The sequence below is a fragment of the Camelina sativa genome, chromosome 14 (genome assembly GCF_000633955.1).
Source record: "Camelina sativa cultivar DH55 chromosome 14, Cs, whole genome shotgun sequence".
In the NCBI taxonomy this organism is placed as follows: Eukaryota; Viridiplantae; Streptophyta; class Magnoliopsida; order Brassicales; family Brassicaceae; genus Camelina; species Camelina sativa.
The window spans coordinates 13,795,150-13,813,272 of NC_025698.1; the positions used below are offsets into that span (position 1 = coordinate 13,795,150).

General features: G+C 36.3%; 2 protein-coding genes and 1 long non-coding RNA gene across 4 annotated transcripts; all 3 read left to right on the forward strand.

Annotated features, from left to right (window-relative positions):
• On the forward strand, positions 8,255–9,639 carry LOC104741381 (transcription factor bHLH54-like). Its single transcript, XM_010462232.1, has 4 exons — positions 8,255–8,674; positions 8,770–8,967; positions 9,075–9,206; positions 9,293–9,639. Exons 1-4 carry the CDS (start codon positions 8,321–8,323, stop codon positions 9,386–9,388), a joined length of 780 nt encoding a protein of 259 aa, XP_010460534.1. The 5' UTR covers positions 8,255–8,320; the 3' UTR covers positions 9,389–9,639.
• Positions 10,363–15,593, forward strand: LOC104741382. 2 transcript variants are annotated; one of them, XM_010462233.2, is made up of 8 exons: positions 10,363–10,764; positions 11,662–12,380; positions 12,588–13,609; positions 13,809–13,984; positions 14,088–14,730; positions 14,827–14,908; positions 14,989–15,036; positions 15,156–15,593. In XM_010462233.2, exons 1-8 carry the CDS (start codon positions 10,449–10,451, stop codon positions 15,357–15,359), a joined length of 3,210 nt encoding a protein of 1,069 aa, XP_010460535.1. In that variant the 5' UTR covers positions 10,363–10,448; the 3' UTR covers positions 15,360–15,593. The 2 variants fall into 2 exon arrangements, with proteins under 2 accessions (XP_010460535.1, XP_010460538.1); XM_010462236.2 differs by having other exon boundaries at positions 10,683–10,764; positions 11,646–12,380.
• On the forward strand, positions 16,118–16,866 carry LOC109128873. Its single transcript, XR_002035153.1, has 2 exons — positions 16,118–16,311; positions 16,415–16,866. It is a non-coding gene; the product is annotated as an uncharacterized LOC109128873 (long non-coding RNA).

Consider the following 18,123-nt stretch of genomic DNA (forward strand, 5'->3'; position numbering starts at 1 on the left):
AGACCGTACAAAGCTTTCTTAAGCTTGTATACTTTGTGTTCCTCTCCCCTTTTGATGTAACCTTGTGGCTGTTCAACATACACCTCCTCTGACAACTCTCCATATAAAAATGCAGACTTGACGTCCAATTGAAACACACACCATTGTTTCTGAGCTGCCAATGCTAAGATCATGCGAATAGTATCCCATCGTGCCACTGGAGCAAAGACTTCATTGTAGTCCACACCATGTTGTTGAGCATACCCCTTTGCTACAAGTATTGCTTTGTATTTGTCTACTTCACCTTTCTCATTAAGCTTCGTCTTGTAGACCCACTTCACACCAATTTTCTTTGCTCCCTTAGGAAGCTCTATAAGCTCCCATGTATTGTTCCTCTCAATTGACTCCAGCTCAGCTTCCATCGCCCCCAACCACTTCTCTTCTTTGTTTGCTTCTTGAAATGTTGACGGATCATCGAGAGAAGCAAACATAACCATATTTGTAACTTCTTCTTCTTCTTCTTCTGACAACTCTTCTCCAATAGCATAATCTCGTAAATAAGAAGGTGGCTTACGAGTTCTTTGCAATGGAGCATGTGGTGATTATGGCGTTAATGGAGCTTGCGTCAATGGAACTTGTGTTGGCTGAGGTGCTGCAGGTTCTTGTGGCATCAATGGAGCATCCGATAGCTGAGGTTCTGCATCATCTGTTTTTTCTCCATCGGACTCATCACCTTCGTCACCTTCCCAGATCAGTGGTTCCTCATTTGTTTCTCCACCACTGGTTTCCCAATTCCAGCCCTTTTCTTCTTCGAACACAACATCACGACTTGTTATAACACTCTCAGTGGCTGGATTGTAAAGTCGGTAGCCCTTTGATTCGCTGCTCACCCCAATTAACACACAAGTAATGCTTTTGTCGTCGAGCTTCTTACGTCTTTGATCTGGAACGTGTACATGTGCAAGGCAACCAAAAACTCTGAAATAATCCACTGATGGTTTTACTCCACTCCACATCTCCTCTGGTGTTTTTCCTTGTAAAACAGATGTAGGACTTCTGTTTAAAACATGTACAGCCCATCTTGTTGCTTCTGACCAGAACTTCTTTGGAACTTCTTTATCCTTCAAGATGCATCGGACCATGTTCATAATTGTGCGATTCTTGCGTTCTGCTACTCCATTCTGCTGCGGTGTAAACGCTGTTGTAAGTTGTCTGCTTATTCTTTTCTCCTCACAGAACAACTTGAATTCGTTGGATGTGAACTCCCCTCCTCGGTCAGTTCTCAAGCATACCAACGTTTCACCGGTTTCTCTCTCAACTTGACTTGTAAACCTTGTGAACAGAGCGAATGTATCAGATTTGTTTGACAGAAAATAGGTCCAGACCTTTCTGCTGTAATCATCGATGAAGGTTAGGATGTATCTTTTGCCACTATTTGATACTGGAGAGATCGGACCGCAGAGATCCGAGTGCACCAACTGTAGACGTCGTGAAGATCGCCACAAGCTTTTCTTTGGAATGGTTTCTCGATGTTGTTTCCCTGCCAAACAACTAACGCATGCTGCTTCTCCTCCACCGTTCTTCAATTGTGGTATCCCTCTCACCATGTTCTGATATTTCAAGGTCCTCAGCCCCTTGTAATTTAGATGTCCGTACCTGCGATGCCAAAGCTGGAACTCATCTGCGGATGTGGTTTGTAGACATTCAGGTTCAACATCTAATCCATGTATGGCTGCCATGACTTTAAACAATTTGTTTCGAGTCATGAAGGATTGCAGGATCAGTCCAACTCTTGGATGGAACAGCTTGAAGACTCCATTCTTTATCAACACTTCACACCCTTTCTCCAGGAGTTGTCCAATGCTAAGTAAGTTGCTACGCAGATCAGGAACAAAATAGACATCAGAGATGGTGTGAGTTCTTCCCTCCAGTCGTAGACTCACATCTCCTTTCCCCATCACTCCGAGCTGCAAATTGTTACCTAGCTTCACCGAGTGACGAAAATTTTCATCAAGTGTGGAGAACCACGTCTTGTTTCCACACATGTGATTGCTGCAGCCCGAGTCTAGGAACCACGCTTCTTCCTTCTTGTTTCCTTCTGTGAATGCCATGAGCAACACATCCTCATTTTCTCCATCGACCTCAGCATAGTTTGCTTTTCCATCCCAAGTTGGACATTCATACTGAAAATGTCCAAGTCTGTGACATTTAAAGCACTCGATTGTAGCTTTGAAAAAGGATCTTCCTCCTCGACGTCTTCCTCTTCCTTGGCCCATTCTTCCTCTGCCTCTTCCTCCTCTATCATCATATGAGACTTTCAGCATTTGATCTTCGCCTCCATTAACAGGTTTCTTCATCTTCTGCTCATGTACTAGTAATGAGCTCTGCAATGCATCGACTGAAAAATTATCAATGTCTTTCGATTCCTCAATCGAACAAACAATGTAATTGAAATTCTCAGTCAATGTACACAAGATCTTATCCACTATCTTGACGTCTTGCATATCATCTCCACAGTTTCTCATATCATTAGCCACCACCATTACTCTAGCAAAGTAATCTGTGACTGATTCTCCGGTCTTCATCTCCAACAGCTCAAAATTTCTTCGCAAGGTCTGTAGTTGAGCATGCTTCACCCGTGAGTTCCCCTGGTACTTGATCTTCATTGAATCCCATAGTTGCTTAGAAGTATCCTTCAGTGTAATCGTTTTGGGAACAGCTTTGTCGATTGCACTGAACAGATAGTTCTTTGCCTTGAGATCTTTCAATCTCGCTTCAGCAAGTGTCTTCTTCTCCGCGTCGGACAGAGTTTCTGCGTTGGTTGGCTCAACGAACCCATCTCTCACCACACCCCAATACTCCTTTGATTTCAACAAATTCTCCATAAGGAGACTCCAATGATCATAGTCCCCGTCAAATCGAGGAATGCTTGGCTGCGCAAAGCTGCTTGATTCAGCCATCTAACTCACCCTTGTTTTCACTCACCCTCTTACTTGTGTTTCTCTCACTCTCTGATTTATAGCTCTGATACCAAATTTGTTGGTCTCAGATAAAACTCACACAAAAGCTGAATACTTCGATCCTTTATTTGATCGAGATTGCAGGCTTTAAATAGCCAAAGTAACAACAAGAGAAACGAAACTTACGGAAGCAAACTAAGAAACCGAAATACTTGGAAATACTTGGACTACTACTAACTACTCCTACAGACGAGAAGCTTATTAGAACTGAAACAAACAATCAAAGACTAATTCAAACCCAACAGTTATATATGTTGACATTTAGTTTGAAGTTTCCAAGAGATATCAAATTGTCGGTTACTGTCCTCCAAAACGACATAGTTGTGAACAAGCCATGGCCAAAGAGGCCATATCATTCCCGCACCACCCAAAAGTTTGTTTAACAGATGCTCGATCTGTTGTTTTATATGTTTATTGGTCTCGATTACTCATAAATTAATTTATCAACTGGAAAATTATATTTTCCCTATTTATTGAAGAAAATTATATCAAAAACTCTTAACTTAACACATGCACAATTTTTAAAATGAATTTATAGCATTATTCTCAACTTGACACCTAAATATTTTTCACTCAGAAACTAATCTGTCAAATAAAAAGAAGAGATGGTTGACAAAAAAAAAAAAAAAAAGAGATGCATATTCTCATATTTTATTAAATGTATTGTTATTTTAGTATAAATAAGTTCACAAAACATTGAAAACAGAACAAAATTGGAGTAAAACCGCCATTCTTAGGATTTATTTTTACCAAATATGTGAACTAACTAGTAAATACAACTAGAAGACAATAAGATGAATACCTAACCGTACTTCTTTATTATTTTTTTTTTTAAGTCAACTATAACAAAATAAGATGAATACCGTAATACTTAACTACATGTATAACGAAAACACTTGACAAAAAGGTAACTCAAGGGGCTCATTCGGATTGTAGGGTATTAGAGAAGTGCTAGTGTCTTTCGTCGTATATAAATTATTATGTATATAGTTTTCGTCGTATTCGAAGCTCAAATGTACCAACCATTCATTCTCATACATCGGATCATATTATAATATCGGACCAGAACTAACGATTATTCTCCTAGTCAATGGAATATGAATACGAAGACATTCTGACTTTAAACGAGAGACAAGAAAACGAGCAGTAATCATGCCACACCAATTTACTTTAGTTTCTTTATATAACATGCATGCTAAAAAAAAAACAATTCGTACAAGTCAAATCATTGATGATTAACTAAAAATTTGATTTATATACCATAAGAGTTTCAATAAACGATATGATCGATGTAAAGGACACATTCCATGAACCCGTGTGTATTATACACGGAATTCGAATGTTAGAGAAGTAATGAGTCTTAAGAAGGAATGAAACAGATAGGCAAATCCGTAAGATGCATTGTACCTCTTACCCCGTCCTGTAATTTTGAAACGTAGAGACAATTGAACATATCTTCAAGCTGTGATTTTTATTTTCTTCAAATTTTTCTTTTATAAAAAACTTGTAAAGAAGATTTTATGTGGGGATGATCTTAAGACAAAAAACGAGTTTGAATCTCATCTTGTCGGAATCTCCAACTCTATTCTGTGCCGTCCTAATATTATTATAATTATGTTTTTAGTTTATCTTATATCCGATTATACATTACATACCTACTTGACCTTTTATGAGTTATAAGGCAATTTGCCTCCCAGCCGGACCAAAAAGATAAGAAGCTCAGATAACTTTTTAAAAATATTTATTAGCAAACAGTCAACTATAATACATACAAATTAGCTTATTCATTTCACATGCCCATAACTAGATTAATTTATTTATACATATAATATACTAGTAAAATAAGTTCGCGCAATGTGCGAGATATATATATATATATATATATTTTTATTAAGTATAATATATATCAAATTTAGAAATATATTTTTGAAATTGATTTTTTTTAATATGAAAAGTTTATTTTAAAAATGTTTAATATGTGTTCCTTTATATATATGGTTCTTAATGTTTTGACGCAAAATTATATATAAACAACACATATCATAAATATTTTTGATTAAAGTAAATAAATCCCTCAAAGTTCTGTTGTTTTGGATTTTATTGTTTTGTGATAAAAGCATCTTCAATCCCACTCTATTTTAAAGTCAATATTCTAGAGTAACATTTGCTTCGACTCTACTCTCTATATTACTCTAAATTAAAGTAAATGATAGGATTACTCTATATTCAACTTTATTTTTTTACACTTACTCTATTTTAGAGTGATACATTGAAAAAAAAAACTATACCCTATTTTAGAGTAAAAAATAGAATATATATTGGAGATTGTCTTAGCACACATAAGGTTTGTATAGAGACCATATATCAAACATTCAAAACGAAAATTGAGTATTAAAAATTATTTACAAATATTATCAGATAAATCTCATCTGGCCCTACATCTTTTCCAAAGCTTTAATATATAGATGCGATCAAGACTTATATGATGATTCGCTAGATCTCTATAACCAGAAAATTATTATGAAACTCAGTAACGATGAAAATAAATAAATAAAAATTATGTTTTAGTCTGAATAGTAAATAAAAGTAATTGATAAATATTGATCTTTTTGCAAGTAGTTTTACAACTTTATATATTATTTAATTCAATCTTAATATTTGATTTTTTTTACTCCACAATGTTACTACGGTTTGATTTTCTTCAATTAGCCTCCTAACAAAATTTCTTGTGAATTAGAAACTCTATATGAATGCTGAAAATGTGTTATAGTTCTATGATGATGGGCTATTTCTGGGTCCTTAGACTATATTTTTATTCATTATGTTCTTTTAATTATAAAAAAATGAACTCTCCAACATGTCAATCCGTGTAGATGGAAGACAAAATCAGGAAAATTGATATCAACAATAGATACATTCCAATTAGTTTTCTCTCATAACTACATTTTTAATTTATTTTAACTTACATGTAAATGTATTTTTTAATTAACTATTCTTGAACTTATAATATCTATATGCTGACTTTTCCATCAGATTTTGATGATTGATGATTTCAAAACACAATATGTGAGAAAAAATCAGATCGACTCAAGTTCATCCAATCAATAAAATACACTTCTGAAACCAGAATTTTGTATTATACTAATGAGATTATGAATCTAGACAATATGTTTTACACAGAGGAATCACCAATGATTATTTTTAATAATTAATAAGTGTATTCGCGATTTACCATATGCTCTGATGTTTACTCTCTAATCTCGTAATCACCCTTAATAAAACTTTTTTTGGAATAATGCATATTAAAATATGGCTCATGTCATAAAACTTTATGAAATATCTTATATTGTATTGCGCATGAAAAGAAAAGTGTGTCAAATTTAATATTTTTCAGATTCAATATATTATCTCTATTTTCTAATCATTTAAAAATAAATAGTATAATTAACATTAAATTATTTTTTGAAACTATTGTTTTCTCTGATTTCATGGGGTGATTAAGCAATTATCTTCTGATACCATTATATTATTTTTATTTTCTTTTTAGTACATACGTTTTACAAACAGTCAACCAGTAACTTATAGAATATTAAATACAAATTTAATTTTATTTGGGGTTGTCTTTAATACAATATATGATTATTGAATACAATGTAATGTTTTAAATATATTAGAACATATTATGTATTTTTAAATTAGTCTATCAAAAATTAATTTGGTTTCAATTTTTTACTTTAAAAGTATAAAAACTTTTTTTTTGTTTTAATTGGTTTGATCAGTAGTTTTTAATTTTAGGTTATATGGTATATGCTTTCATTAGGAAATATATTATATGTTAAAACTAAAAGTTGGTAGAAATATATTTTGTAACAATGTGTAAGAAAAAAATTGAAGCAAAGTATACCCCATATAAGAGAAAAATAATATGAAGTAGATTAAAAAACATTTAATTTAAAACTAGTGAGAAAGATATGTGTCACAAATATAGAGCCCCAAGTATCGCAATGGTAGGGAAAATTAGAAAAAAACTTCTTATCTTATATATATATATATATATATATATAAAAGATGTGTTTATTAAATCATTGATATAACCATGCATTTATATACATATGTGTGTTGAATTTCGCCTTATTTGCATCTTAAAATGTACAGTTTTTCTAACTGACGAACTTTAGAAATACGCAAAGTCTTCGTAGTTTATGACTTGTTTCCTTTTTTTGTGTCTTGTTTTGTTTTCTAATTGTTTAACCGAACACAAAATATCTACAAACACATACAATCATGAACGGTAACATTTTTGCATTAACAATGATCTAAAACATTAACGCGATTTAAATTACTAACATGTCATGTTACCAGTCACATCCATTATTATTGTATTGAGTTTTGGTCTTGTATCCTAATCTAAACTTAATTTCTCACAAGTCACAAAAGAGATACGTTTTTTTTTGCCTTGACCTCCAAAATTTTGTCGGGNTATAGTTGCAAAAGATCAGAGCTATTATAACAACAAACAAAAAGAAGAAACACAAGAAGAAGAAGAAGAAGAAGAAGNTTTTTTTTTTTTTTTTTTGAATATAATTTTTTGTTCTTACGAATGAGTTTATTGCATATACAAATCGTCCTTAAAAGGCTCATAGCTTCAGCCAAAGAAGTTAAGTCATCGACGCCGGATATATCATGCTGCCTCCAAAAACAAGTAGTTAAGAGAGACCTACCGGGCAATTAGTAATTTAAGGTTTAAAACGGCATGGATAGATTAAACCCTTTATTTATTTTCTTGGTCTTTTTAGTGTACTTGTTGAATTTGCGATAATGATTTCATAAATCGTGCATTGGCGTGGCCATATTTATATTCTTCACTGCTTCTCTTGTGTGGCCAATGTAAAGTCTCTCTTCATTATTATACTAATGTCTTACCATCTTATACATAATGTATTTCCCCTTAAATTTAATTGAGATGAATGGATGGGTTTATAAATTCGAATAGATTAATGTGTCGTGAAGGAACAAAGCCTGTTGTTGTCGACCCCACAAGTTGACTGATCGTGTTCATCATCATGCATGGCTTCATTTCACTTATTTAATTAACGACTTGTTCACGACACAAATGATTGTACCAGTTTAAGAATCTCTTGATCTCTCTTCATCATCACCAAATCTTCCTCAAGAAATATTCTCTTCATCATCAAGTGTCTCCAACCTATATATATAGTTGCAAAAGATCAGAGCTATTATAACAACAAACAAAAAGAAGAAACACAAGAAGAAGAAGAAGAAGAAGAAGAAAGACAAGAGTTAAGTTGAAGGTTAGAGCCATGGACGTTTTTGTTGATGGTGAATTGGAGTCTCTCTTGGGGATGTTCAACTTTGATCAATGTTCATCATCTAAAGAGGACAGACCGCGAGACGAGATGCTTGGCCTCGCTAGCCTTTACAATGGTCATATTCATCAACATCATCACCAAAACAATGTCTTGTCTTCTGATCATCATGCTCTCTTGCTTCCTGATATGTTCCCATTTGGTGCAATGCCTGGAGGAAATCTTCCGGCCATGCTTGATTCTTGGGATCAAAATCATCATATCCAAGAAACGTCGTCTCTTAAGAGGAAACTACTTACCGTGGAGAATCTATGCAAAACTAACTCTGATTGCGACCTCACAAGACAAGTAAGTACTGGAAGATAAATATATATATAATGTTTACTTTCATTCATTATTACTATACAATAAACTAAATACAGTATCATTTACTCGATATATAGGAGATTGCAAAATCCAAGAAAAAACAGAGGATAAGCTCGGAAAGCGATACGGTTGACGAAAGCAATACTAATTGTATAGATGGTCAGAGCTTAAGCAACAACAGTTCAGATGACGAGAAAGCTTCGGTCACAAGTGTTAAAGGCAAAACAAGAGCTACCAAAGGAACAGCCACTGATCCTCAAAGCCTTTATGCTCGGGTAAGAAAACGTTAAACCTTATAGTATAACTTTTATATCAAAACCAAATGACAATGAACAACATTGATCCTAGACGAGTTTATTAATAGTATTATTAATTGTTGCAGAAACGAAGAGAGAAGATTAACGAAAGGCTCAAGACACTGCAGAACCTTGTGCCCAACGGGACAAAAGTAGATATAAGCACAATGCTTGAAGAAGCGGTCCATTACGTGAAGTTCTTGCAGCTTCAGATTAAGGTATGTAGATTATATAAAGTCGTTTATAATCTCTACATAACATTATTCATGCTCTAGTAAACTAACCAAAATGTTACAAAATGTAGCTGTTGAGCTCGGACGAACTATGGATGTACGCGCCATTGGCTTACAACGGACTCGACATGGGATTCCATCACAACCTTTTGTCTCGGCTTATGTGAAGGACTTACAAAGTTACAACGTAATAATTGTAAAGAAACCCATTTTAGAACATAATATATCCTTAATTTGGCCAACTAAAGAGATCTACTCCAAGATCCTACCATTTTCTTTCTTGTTGTTCATTCTGATATTATTGTTATTCTTAATTAACTTCTTTTGTCTTTTCCTTCATTATTATGGTTCTAAGAACTTTTTGGTACTCTTTCTCCTTTTTTTGTAATTATATTTTTTAAAATTATAAAAAAGTCAATTCATAAGACTAATTTAATAAACTGTACGTCTTTCTTCCTTTTGCAATTTTGAAAACAAAGATATAATAAAAATTATTTTGCCAGGGATTCAAAATGCAATTGAGGGATATAATTTGATTTACTCGACCGACTATATGGCAACTCATGATAAAAGATGAATTCATACTTTATGCAACGCTGATGTAGTTCTTTTAGTGGGTACTACATTTTGTTGACTATATATCACTATGAATGCCCCATAAGAGAAAAGTGCATCGGCACAGACTTTTATTTTTTTGTGATTAGCACTGACTGAACTAGTGTTTAAAGGTTGAGTTTGAAACCCTAAACAATTTAGGCTATCCTTCAATTGCATTTTCTTACATCTCTCTTACAAAAAAAAGAAACAAATTTATTTCATTCAATCATAAAAAATACTTAAATCCTTTTTTGTAGTATAAACATTATTAATTAAAACTCCTTAAATCCTTTTGGTTATACTAATGTTTATTGATTGAATGTCATTCAATAATATTTTTGGACTATTGGTTATACTAATGTTTATTAATTAAAACTCCTTAAATACTTCAAGATTTCTTGCATACCATCTTCTAATGACAAAAAAACAAAAACAAAAAAAACAAAACCGGTTTCTTCATTTTGGTTTGGTTTGATGTGTTAAAAAGTTGGTTTTAGTCAAACCAAATCGTCACCGTGGAGCCTCTTTGCGAATTAGAGGGTCTTAAACTCTTAAACAAAGAGGGTCCCGAACACACCAGCGAACCGCGACTCTCCTCTCTCTCTCTCTCTCTCTCTCCCCGTCGATGCCATGGCTTGCGCGGAGCAGCCTATCAAAAAGCGTCGGCTGTACGAGTCAGTCCCTGAATCTCTACCTCAGCATCAGCCTCCGCCACCTCAGGTAGAATCCCCATCTCATTCTACTGTGGTGAGCTCGTTCCCGGCTCCGGTGACGCCGTCGCCTCAATCTCAGGAGGAAATTCAAACCAGAAACAGGAACAGAGAAGAAATTCGAAGAGTGCATGACTGCTATAAGCGTCTTAAATCTTGTATTTCTCAGAGAGATGGTGGCGGCCGCTCCGCGAATCTTGAGCAATCGTATCGCTCCCTCATCTCCGCTTCCAGAGGTTTTTTTTTCTTCACTCTTCCGTTTGATTCAGTTTTACGGATTCGATAATCTGCTATTTTGTGAAGTTGGTGGAGTTCGATTTTTGCTTTTTTTTTTAGATATCTTTTGTGAGAGAAGGAATAGTTTCAGTTGGCTTTTCTTAACTTAATTAGGTGATGAAGAGTACTAGGGTTTAGGAGAGTTTAGGGTACATAACAATCCTTTTCATTAGCTCTAGCATTGTGACTTTTGTGTTTGAACTCTTCTTAGTTGTAGATCAGAAGGAAGACATTGAGATAGATTCATTCTCTCTGGTACAAATGTTAAATCAAAGTAGGGTCCCTTTAATTTTCTTTGGTAGAGTCTGGTAATGTTCCCAAGTACCTGCACCTAGATTGTGTATTTGTAGTTAGGATATCACAAAAATTATTGTTCTTAGACTTAAGAGTCTCTGGCTGGATTTAGAGTTCTTAACCAGTCTTGAAGCTTGATAAAGCCATGGATATGTTGGATGGGGAGCCTCTATGTTGCCCATTTTATCACACTGTGTCAGCTTTAATGTGTTCCTTACTTTTAATGTTACCCCTTCCATTTAATTTTTTATGTATGCGAAAGCCGGAATGTATCAGTACTTAGGGTTTTATATAAGTCCAATTCTTGAGGAAAGCTTGCTCGTGTAGTTATATGGAAATTATTCGATGGGAGCCAAACTATTGCTACAGATGAAAGTTACAAAATTTTAGTCTCAAAAAGTAGAATTTGTAGTTGATCTCCAGATCTTTTCAGATTCATACACAGTTCAAACAAAGGATTCTTATCTCTCATAAACCTCTTATAGTCATTTTCTGTACAAGAATATAAGCCTTAGAATGGAGTTTGTTGGAGTAATGATTTAGATAGTTGCTTATACTTGCAGGTTGTACTAGCGTTAAGCGCCTTGTGGCTGATCTCGTTCCTCGATATGCACTGTACTGCCCTACTGCTATCGGAGATGCAATTCAAGCTGTTATCGACATGCATAACTTCAGCTTGGAAACTTTAAAGGGAGGGCAAGATGCTGATGGTATTGCTTTTCAAACCGCTAAAGCCTGCATATTTGGTCTAGTTGACCTATGTTCTGCTGCTTATTCAAATAAAACGTCATCACCAGGGGCTCGGGATATCTGCTCTGCTGTGTTTAGAAATGTGTTAACCTTCTTTGTGCTGTCCTTTGAGGGGAAAGATATTTTGCAGATAGTTGATAAGAGCGATTTGGAGGTGCAAGAACCTGACAAAAAAATTTCCCAGCTGATGCAAAAAATTTCAGATGGAAACTCGTTACCTATGATGAAACTATCCCAATTTCGTGTTTTAGCTTTACTGAAATTACTCTTCAACTTCCCTAAAAAAACAATTTCCACTTGTTTTGGATTCTTCAATTCGTCATCAACAGAAGATGTAGCCACGGGGAGGTATCTCATTACTCATATGACAGAAAAGATTAATGATATTGATGCCGCTACCAATGAACCTGAAGTAGACGAGAATTCTGGTCAGACAGGTTCTAACAATATAGAGGCTACTGGTAAGAACGTGGAAGTGTTGAATGGGGTCAAAGAAGCATCCAACAGTCTAACGAGCTGCTTGTTAGGAATGGTAATGCTCTGATTAGTTTAGAATTAATATAATAAGTTGCATATGATTATCTTAGTTTGTTTTTAGTTATTTTTATTATTCCCTGTCTTGAGCATCAGCCGTGTCACTCTTTTCATTCAGTTGTTCTTTTCTTGCAACTATATATGGCTAATGTGTAATGGATGTATACTGCTAAAAGTCTGATAGTTTCAAGAATCCTTCATGCAGGTTATTAGGAAGAGTCCCTCCGCTGGTAGGTGGGCCTTCTTTCAGTATAAGAAAATATGCGGCCTGTCAGCCTTTGTGGATATATCCAGTGCTATTCCTTCTCTAGAAGAAATCTTTGGATATCTTGGAAAAAATATTAAGTCAGAAGATTGTCAAATGGAGAGTGACGAGGATGATTATGGAAAATCAGTTTCACATGTGAAACCTCACAGTTCTGCAGAAAATGATGTCCGCTCTAGTGCTGGATCGGTTTATGATGCGGGAGGTTCACGATCTATGGATTTTGAGACAGTTGACCAGAGAGACTTGTCATGCGGTAGATCTTCAGTCCCAAGGGGATTGATAAACCATCATACTCCGTCTCCTTCTGCAAGGGTGCCTTCAGATTTAAGGACTAACTCTGTGGATCGTAGGAACAGTTTTGTTCTTACAGGATCACCCCATATCCCTACATCAGGGAAAATTGTTTGGTATTTGGATGGGGACCCCACTGCTTTTGACATTTTTCCGGCTTCGGGGCAGTTGTGGTTAGGCTATTTAGGACCAGATGAAACTGAAGGTCATCTAAGGTTTCAGCTTGATAGGTACGGTCCAGTAGACCGTTTCTTTTTTGATCCAGTGAAAGGATTTGCCCTAGCTGAATATAGAAGTATAATTGATGCAATCAGAGCTCGAGAATATCTGCGAGCGCAATTTCCTTGGCGCATTAAATTTATGGATATAGGAGTTGGTGCAAGGGGATCTTTGAATGGAGTAGCATATGGTTATTGTACTCATTTGTATATTGGTAGCATCAATAGTCAGTGGGAGAGGGATGAAATTGTCCATGAGTCGCGGCAAGCTCTTTATAAGGGACCTCGCATGGTGACTGACCTGTACTATGAACATGCCCTTCTGATGGAGTTTGATACACCAGATGATGCTGCCATTGTAATGGCCCATCTCAGGTTTTTTCGTGGAGAAAAGAGTAAATTTCACCTGGCATCGATCAATCGTCCTTTGCCTCATGAAGATGGAGGAAGGTTTGTCTCCGCTTCTCCCGACCTATGTTTTTGTTGATGATTTGAACTGTTGACGTTATTAGTAATAGTAAAATATCCACTGGACTTTGTATCTTCTCACACACTCTGAGCGTTCTAACGTTGGTATAATTGTGCACCTCATGTTTTTGTTTTTATTTTTGTCTCATTTGTTTGATGTTGAAGTTTCTTGTCTGAGCAGTTATCCAGAGAGGCACCTTCAGATACCTCCATCATCGAAACAGGATAGTGGATCAGGGGAGTATGTTTCCCCCTTAATGAGTACGGATAACCACTGTAATTCTGTACCTCGTGGAGCTACCTTTCAGCAAAACTGGCCTGCTTCTGGTAGCACTCTTGCGAATTCTGCACAAGGAGGTAAATTTTGTCTCTTTATCTCTCCTGAATGCGTGTTCACTTGTGACAGAAAATGTCACAAAGATATGTTTGTGAAATTAAGACCACCATGCCTCGGTCTCAGGAACTCCTCCATGTGTTCCCATGCCAGTTCCAGGACAGCCTGTAGTGCCTGCTACACCAACATCTCAAATTCCTCCATCTCCGTTTGTTCAACAAACCATTTACCCTCCTGCAACCAGCTCTTGGGATACAAGATCTCTAATCTCTCCAAGCGGTGATGCTGTAGCAACATCATCACAGATGCAAGGACCTCCACCGCAGCAGGTTTCAGGTCCAGTCATGCCACCTCCTGTGCTTCCAGTCTCTCACACACAAGGACCCCAAGTTCAGCAATTTGATCAAGTGTACCCACCTCCGCCTTTAGGGCATTCATTACCCTGTGTAATGCAGCCACCACTACAACCTCAATCCCAGCCACCGGAACCGCCGCCTGAAATGATGCCGCCTCCGCCTCAAGCTCCACCACCTCCTTTGCCTCACTCACACCCACCTTTGGCTCCCCCTCCTCCTTGTTCACCATCATCGTCCCCACGCTTACCTCCAATGATCATACAGTTGTCTGGACCAGAGGCTTCCAAACAAAATATAGGGCACCAATGGCAGGGTGCTTTGTCCAAAAGTGGAGTTCATTACTCCACAATCATTGCACAGAGACTGGAATCAGACATTTGCAAATATATCATTGGATCTTCCGAGCCTGTGCAGTGAGTGACAACACCTTACTCTTTTGATATCTTGTGTTCAAATTGTGTCTTTCTCTATAATCAAGTGATGTGCTAAACATTTGTTCCTTCGTACAGATGGCCAGTTAAATTGGATATGACCAAGCGCACGGATATGAAGCACGTAAAAGCTACTTTTACGAGTACGCAACCACACAAAGTGAGTTTCCAAATCCATCGCCAAGTAAAATTATTGACTGCAAGCTTTTTACTTACGATTTGAGGTATTATGTTTTGCAGAGGGAGGTCTGTCAGTTAATTCCGGCAACTTTTAGCGATCGTAAAGGGGTATGTGATCAACTTTTCAAACCCTAGAGTTAACTACTGCATTTTTTTTATTTATTCCTGTGTAGGTATAACTAATTCAAACTTACTTCTTTTTTTATTGTGTCTGTGTGGCGTGGCAGCTACAAGAGTTCATATCATACTTGAAGCAGAGAGATTGTGCAGGAGTGATAAAGATCCCAGCTTCAAGTCCCATGTGGGCAAGGCATCTCTTCATTCTTCCACACTCGCAAGAGACATGTTCCTTGCTTTCGGTTTCCCCGTCTTCTTCTGAATGCTTGATCGGCTTGATTTTGCCCAAGGATACAAACGCCGAGTGCTCATGACATACATCCCCCCCGGGACAAAGGAGAGTAAATGAAAGACTTTCATTGCTTTTAGTAGTTCAAAATCACTTTGTAAATGAACTTACTAGTGTAATAATATCTCTCTCTCTCTCTCTCTCTCTCTCTCTCTTCTCCCTGTTTAGGGAACCAATTGTAGATTCGTTTGAACGATTTAGTTGTTGCATCTTTCTCTAGATTATAAAAGTCATAATGCCACTGAAGTGGGTGATGTGATGTGTTCCATCTAATTAGAATCGTTTGCTTTCAGTCTATTGTATGCTCAAGGATAACCAAAATGGGTAAACGTTACACTTTTTAGTGAACCAACTTAACAATAAAACTAGCTGAAACATTTTGTAAGAGAACACTAGTGAATAAATTATAAAATCAGATAACATTTTTTAGACGGTTTACACAAGCAATCAAGAAGTAGTTAAGAAAGGACCTCCCTAAAAGAAAAGAGAGAAAAGGATCCGCAAGAGAATATATATGTTCACTCAAAATGAGTAGAAAAAAAACCAAAAGAATTTATTTTTAAACAAGGGCTGTCCAATCTGAGTGAATTTACTTAACCTTTATTAAGCCCAATTGTTATAATGCTTAATGCGGCCCAGAACATCCTTTTTTTTGTTTGCCTTCTCAATTCAATTCGCGAAAATTAATAAAATAAAAAATATATATCTAAAAAGACAAAAGCCAAAAAGTCTTCAAAACCCTTTGACCAAATGCGAAATGTAAAAGAGGAACTCCAAGTGATAATATAAAAAGAGAATCGCGAAAACCCTAAGCACCACTGACATTATCCTCTCTCTCTTGTTTTTTTTTTAACTCTCTCTCTCTCTCTCTCTCTCTCAATGAAGATCTATCGAGAAACACTAAAACTGCTACAATCTTTGCCTCTATGATTTCTCAACACCCTATCTGGCTCTCTACCCATCTGCTTCAGATCTGCGTAAGAAAGTTAAGTTTTTCTGATTATGTTTAGATCTCCTATCTCGCATCTCTATTTTTTGTTTTGTTTTGTTCTGTTCTGATCCGCTTTTTTTGGTTTGCAGATCCGGCAAGGCATGGAAGGCAAGTTTTCTAATCTGAATCTGCAAAAGGTTCGGTTTTTTCATGTCATTCTTCTTTTCGTGGATCTAAAAACGTTGATTTGAATCTTGTATACCTTGTTTTGAATCTTGAATCTTGGATACTCTGTTTGAACCCTTGCAGACTCTGTTTAGTCAGTTTAAACCTGAGTTTTCATTCGTGTATGTTTGCATCTCTCTATCTTGCATCTCTCTATCTTGTTTCCTATTCGTGTATGTTTGCAGATTGTATCTCTATCTTGCATCTCTCTTCTTCTTGATTTGGTTTGTTCTGTTTTGATCCGGTTTCATGTTTTGATATGAAAGTTTTGTTTTATTACTCTTGGTAAAGAACATCCCATTTATAAGACCAGTCTAAATGTCTTGTTCGACATTATGTTAAGCATGAGTTTTGAAATGAAAGTTTCTTTTTTTAATCTTCTCTTAAAGCACATCCCATTTATGTTGTTCTTTTTTTTTAATCCATATGTCCTTCTCTGATTATAAAATTAGGAAAGTGTTTTGATCAGATAGAGTAAAAGCATAGTCCACTAGAGTAAAAGCATAGTCCTCAACATCCTCAGCTGGCAACCTTCTTGATCTTCATATTACCTTAAAAAAAAAAAGAATTAATGAACATTCGTAAACATTAGACGACAATATAGTGCCAGCCCGTAAGTAAAATAGCATTTTATCTTTTGGTCTTCTTACCTTCTGGCTTTAGACTGGCACTGGCACGAAGCGGTAGTGGGCAAAAGTCAGATTCCCGTAGAGTGGTTTTTTCCTGTAAACTCTCCTTTGCAATAGGAGATCACCTCAGCTCTTCCCAGTCGTGAACTATCTCATAATTGATGTAGAAACGTCGATAGCCAGTTGCTATTCGAACATTGAAGTGTAGTCCTTGTGCCCTCTTCTTAACTGCTGAGCTTCTTATATCTTTTAGCCAGATATTGTTGTCCACTGTGTAACCCATGTCTGCACGATAAATGCCAGTGGTTTCTTCTGGCACTGAGAGTATGTTAATGACCCGGAACCTGTTTGGACGCCTAAAGATCTCTCTCCACTGAACAGCGTCTAGCCACTGTTGTCTGGAGAGCTGCAGTGCGTCATCCAGATCTGGTTAACAGGCAAGGTAAAAAATTCTTGTCATCAATCAGTAACTCATTATTCTCTCTCTAGATTTACTATTTCTAAATAACAACGCTGAAATCAAAAAAAAAAGTCAAATCAAAACGTTTCTATCTGAATATAATCACTGTAGCGCACACGATGATCTCAGATATCTATCAATTCTTGTATAACTGTTAAATATCTAGAACTATCAACCTAACCCTATCAAATTCCGATCTGTTTCGAATCCCCAAGTCGTATCTATTTCGAACTGTCAAATCAGATCACTGTATCCTTCAGAATTTATCAAATCCGGCTTAGTCGGAACTGTCACATCGCTAATTTATTGCTATTTCGAACTGTCAAGTCTACAATCAAATCACAGTAGCTCTCAATCCACCTATAAAATTTTCTACTTACCATCAATTCCTGAGTGGATATCTTGCATGTTCACGGGGTGTTCGTACTCGAGAACGATCGGAGGGTCCATCGAAGCGAGGGAGCGAACGAATCGTATCTGGATCCGCGAGCGAGAGAGATAAGAGAGAGAGAGAGCGACTGAGAGATTTGATTTTGTAAATGCG

Coding starts and splice junctions, on each gene's coding strand:
- LOC104741381 (XM_010462232.1), top strand. CDS start 8,321: ATGGACGTTTTTGTTGATGGTGAATTGGAGTCTCTCTTGGGGATGTTC. Junction 8,675..8,769: donor ATTGCGACCTCACAAGACAA/GTAAGTACTGGA, acceptor CTCGATATATAG/GAGATTGCAAAATCCAAGAA. Junction 8,968..9,074: donor CTCAAAGCCTTTATGCTCGG/GTAAGAAAACGT, acceptor TAATTGTTGCAG/AAACGAAGAGAGAAGATTAA.
- LOC104741382 (XM_010462233.2), top strand. CDS start 10,449: ATGGCTTGCGCGGAGCAGCCTATCAAAAAGCGTCGGCTGTACGAGTCA. Junction 14,909..14,988: donor CGAGTACGCAACCACACAAA/GTGAGTTTCCAA, acceptor TATGTTTTGCAG/AGGGAGGTCTGTCAGTTAAT. Junction 15,037..15,155: donor CTTTTAGCGATCGTAAAGGG/GTATGTGATCAA, acceptor GTGGCGTGGCAG/CTACAAGAGTTCATATCATA.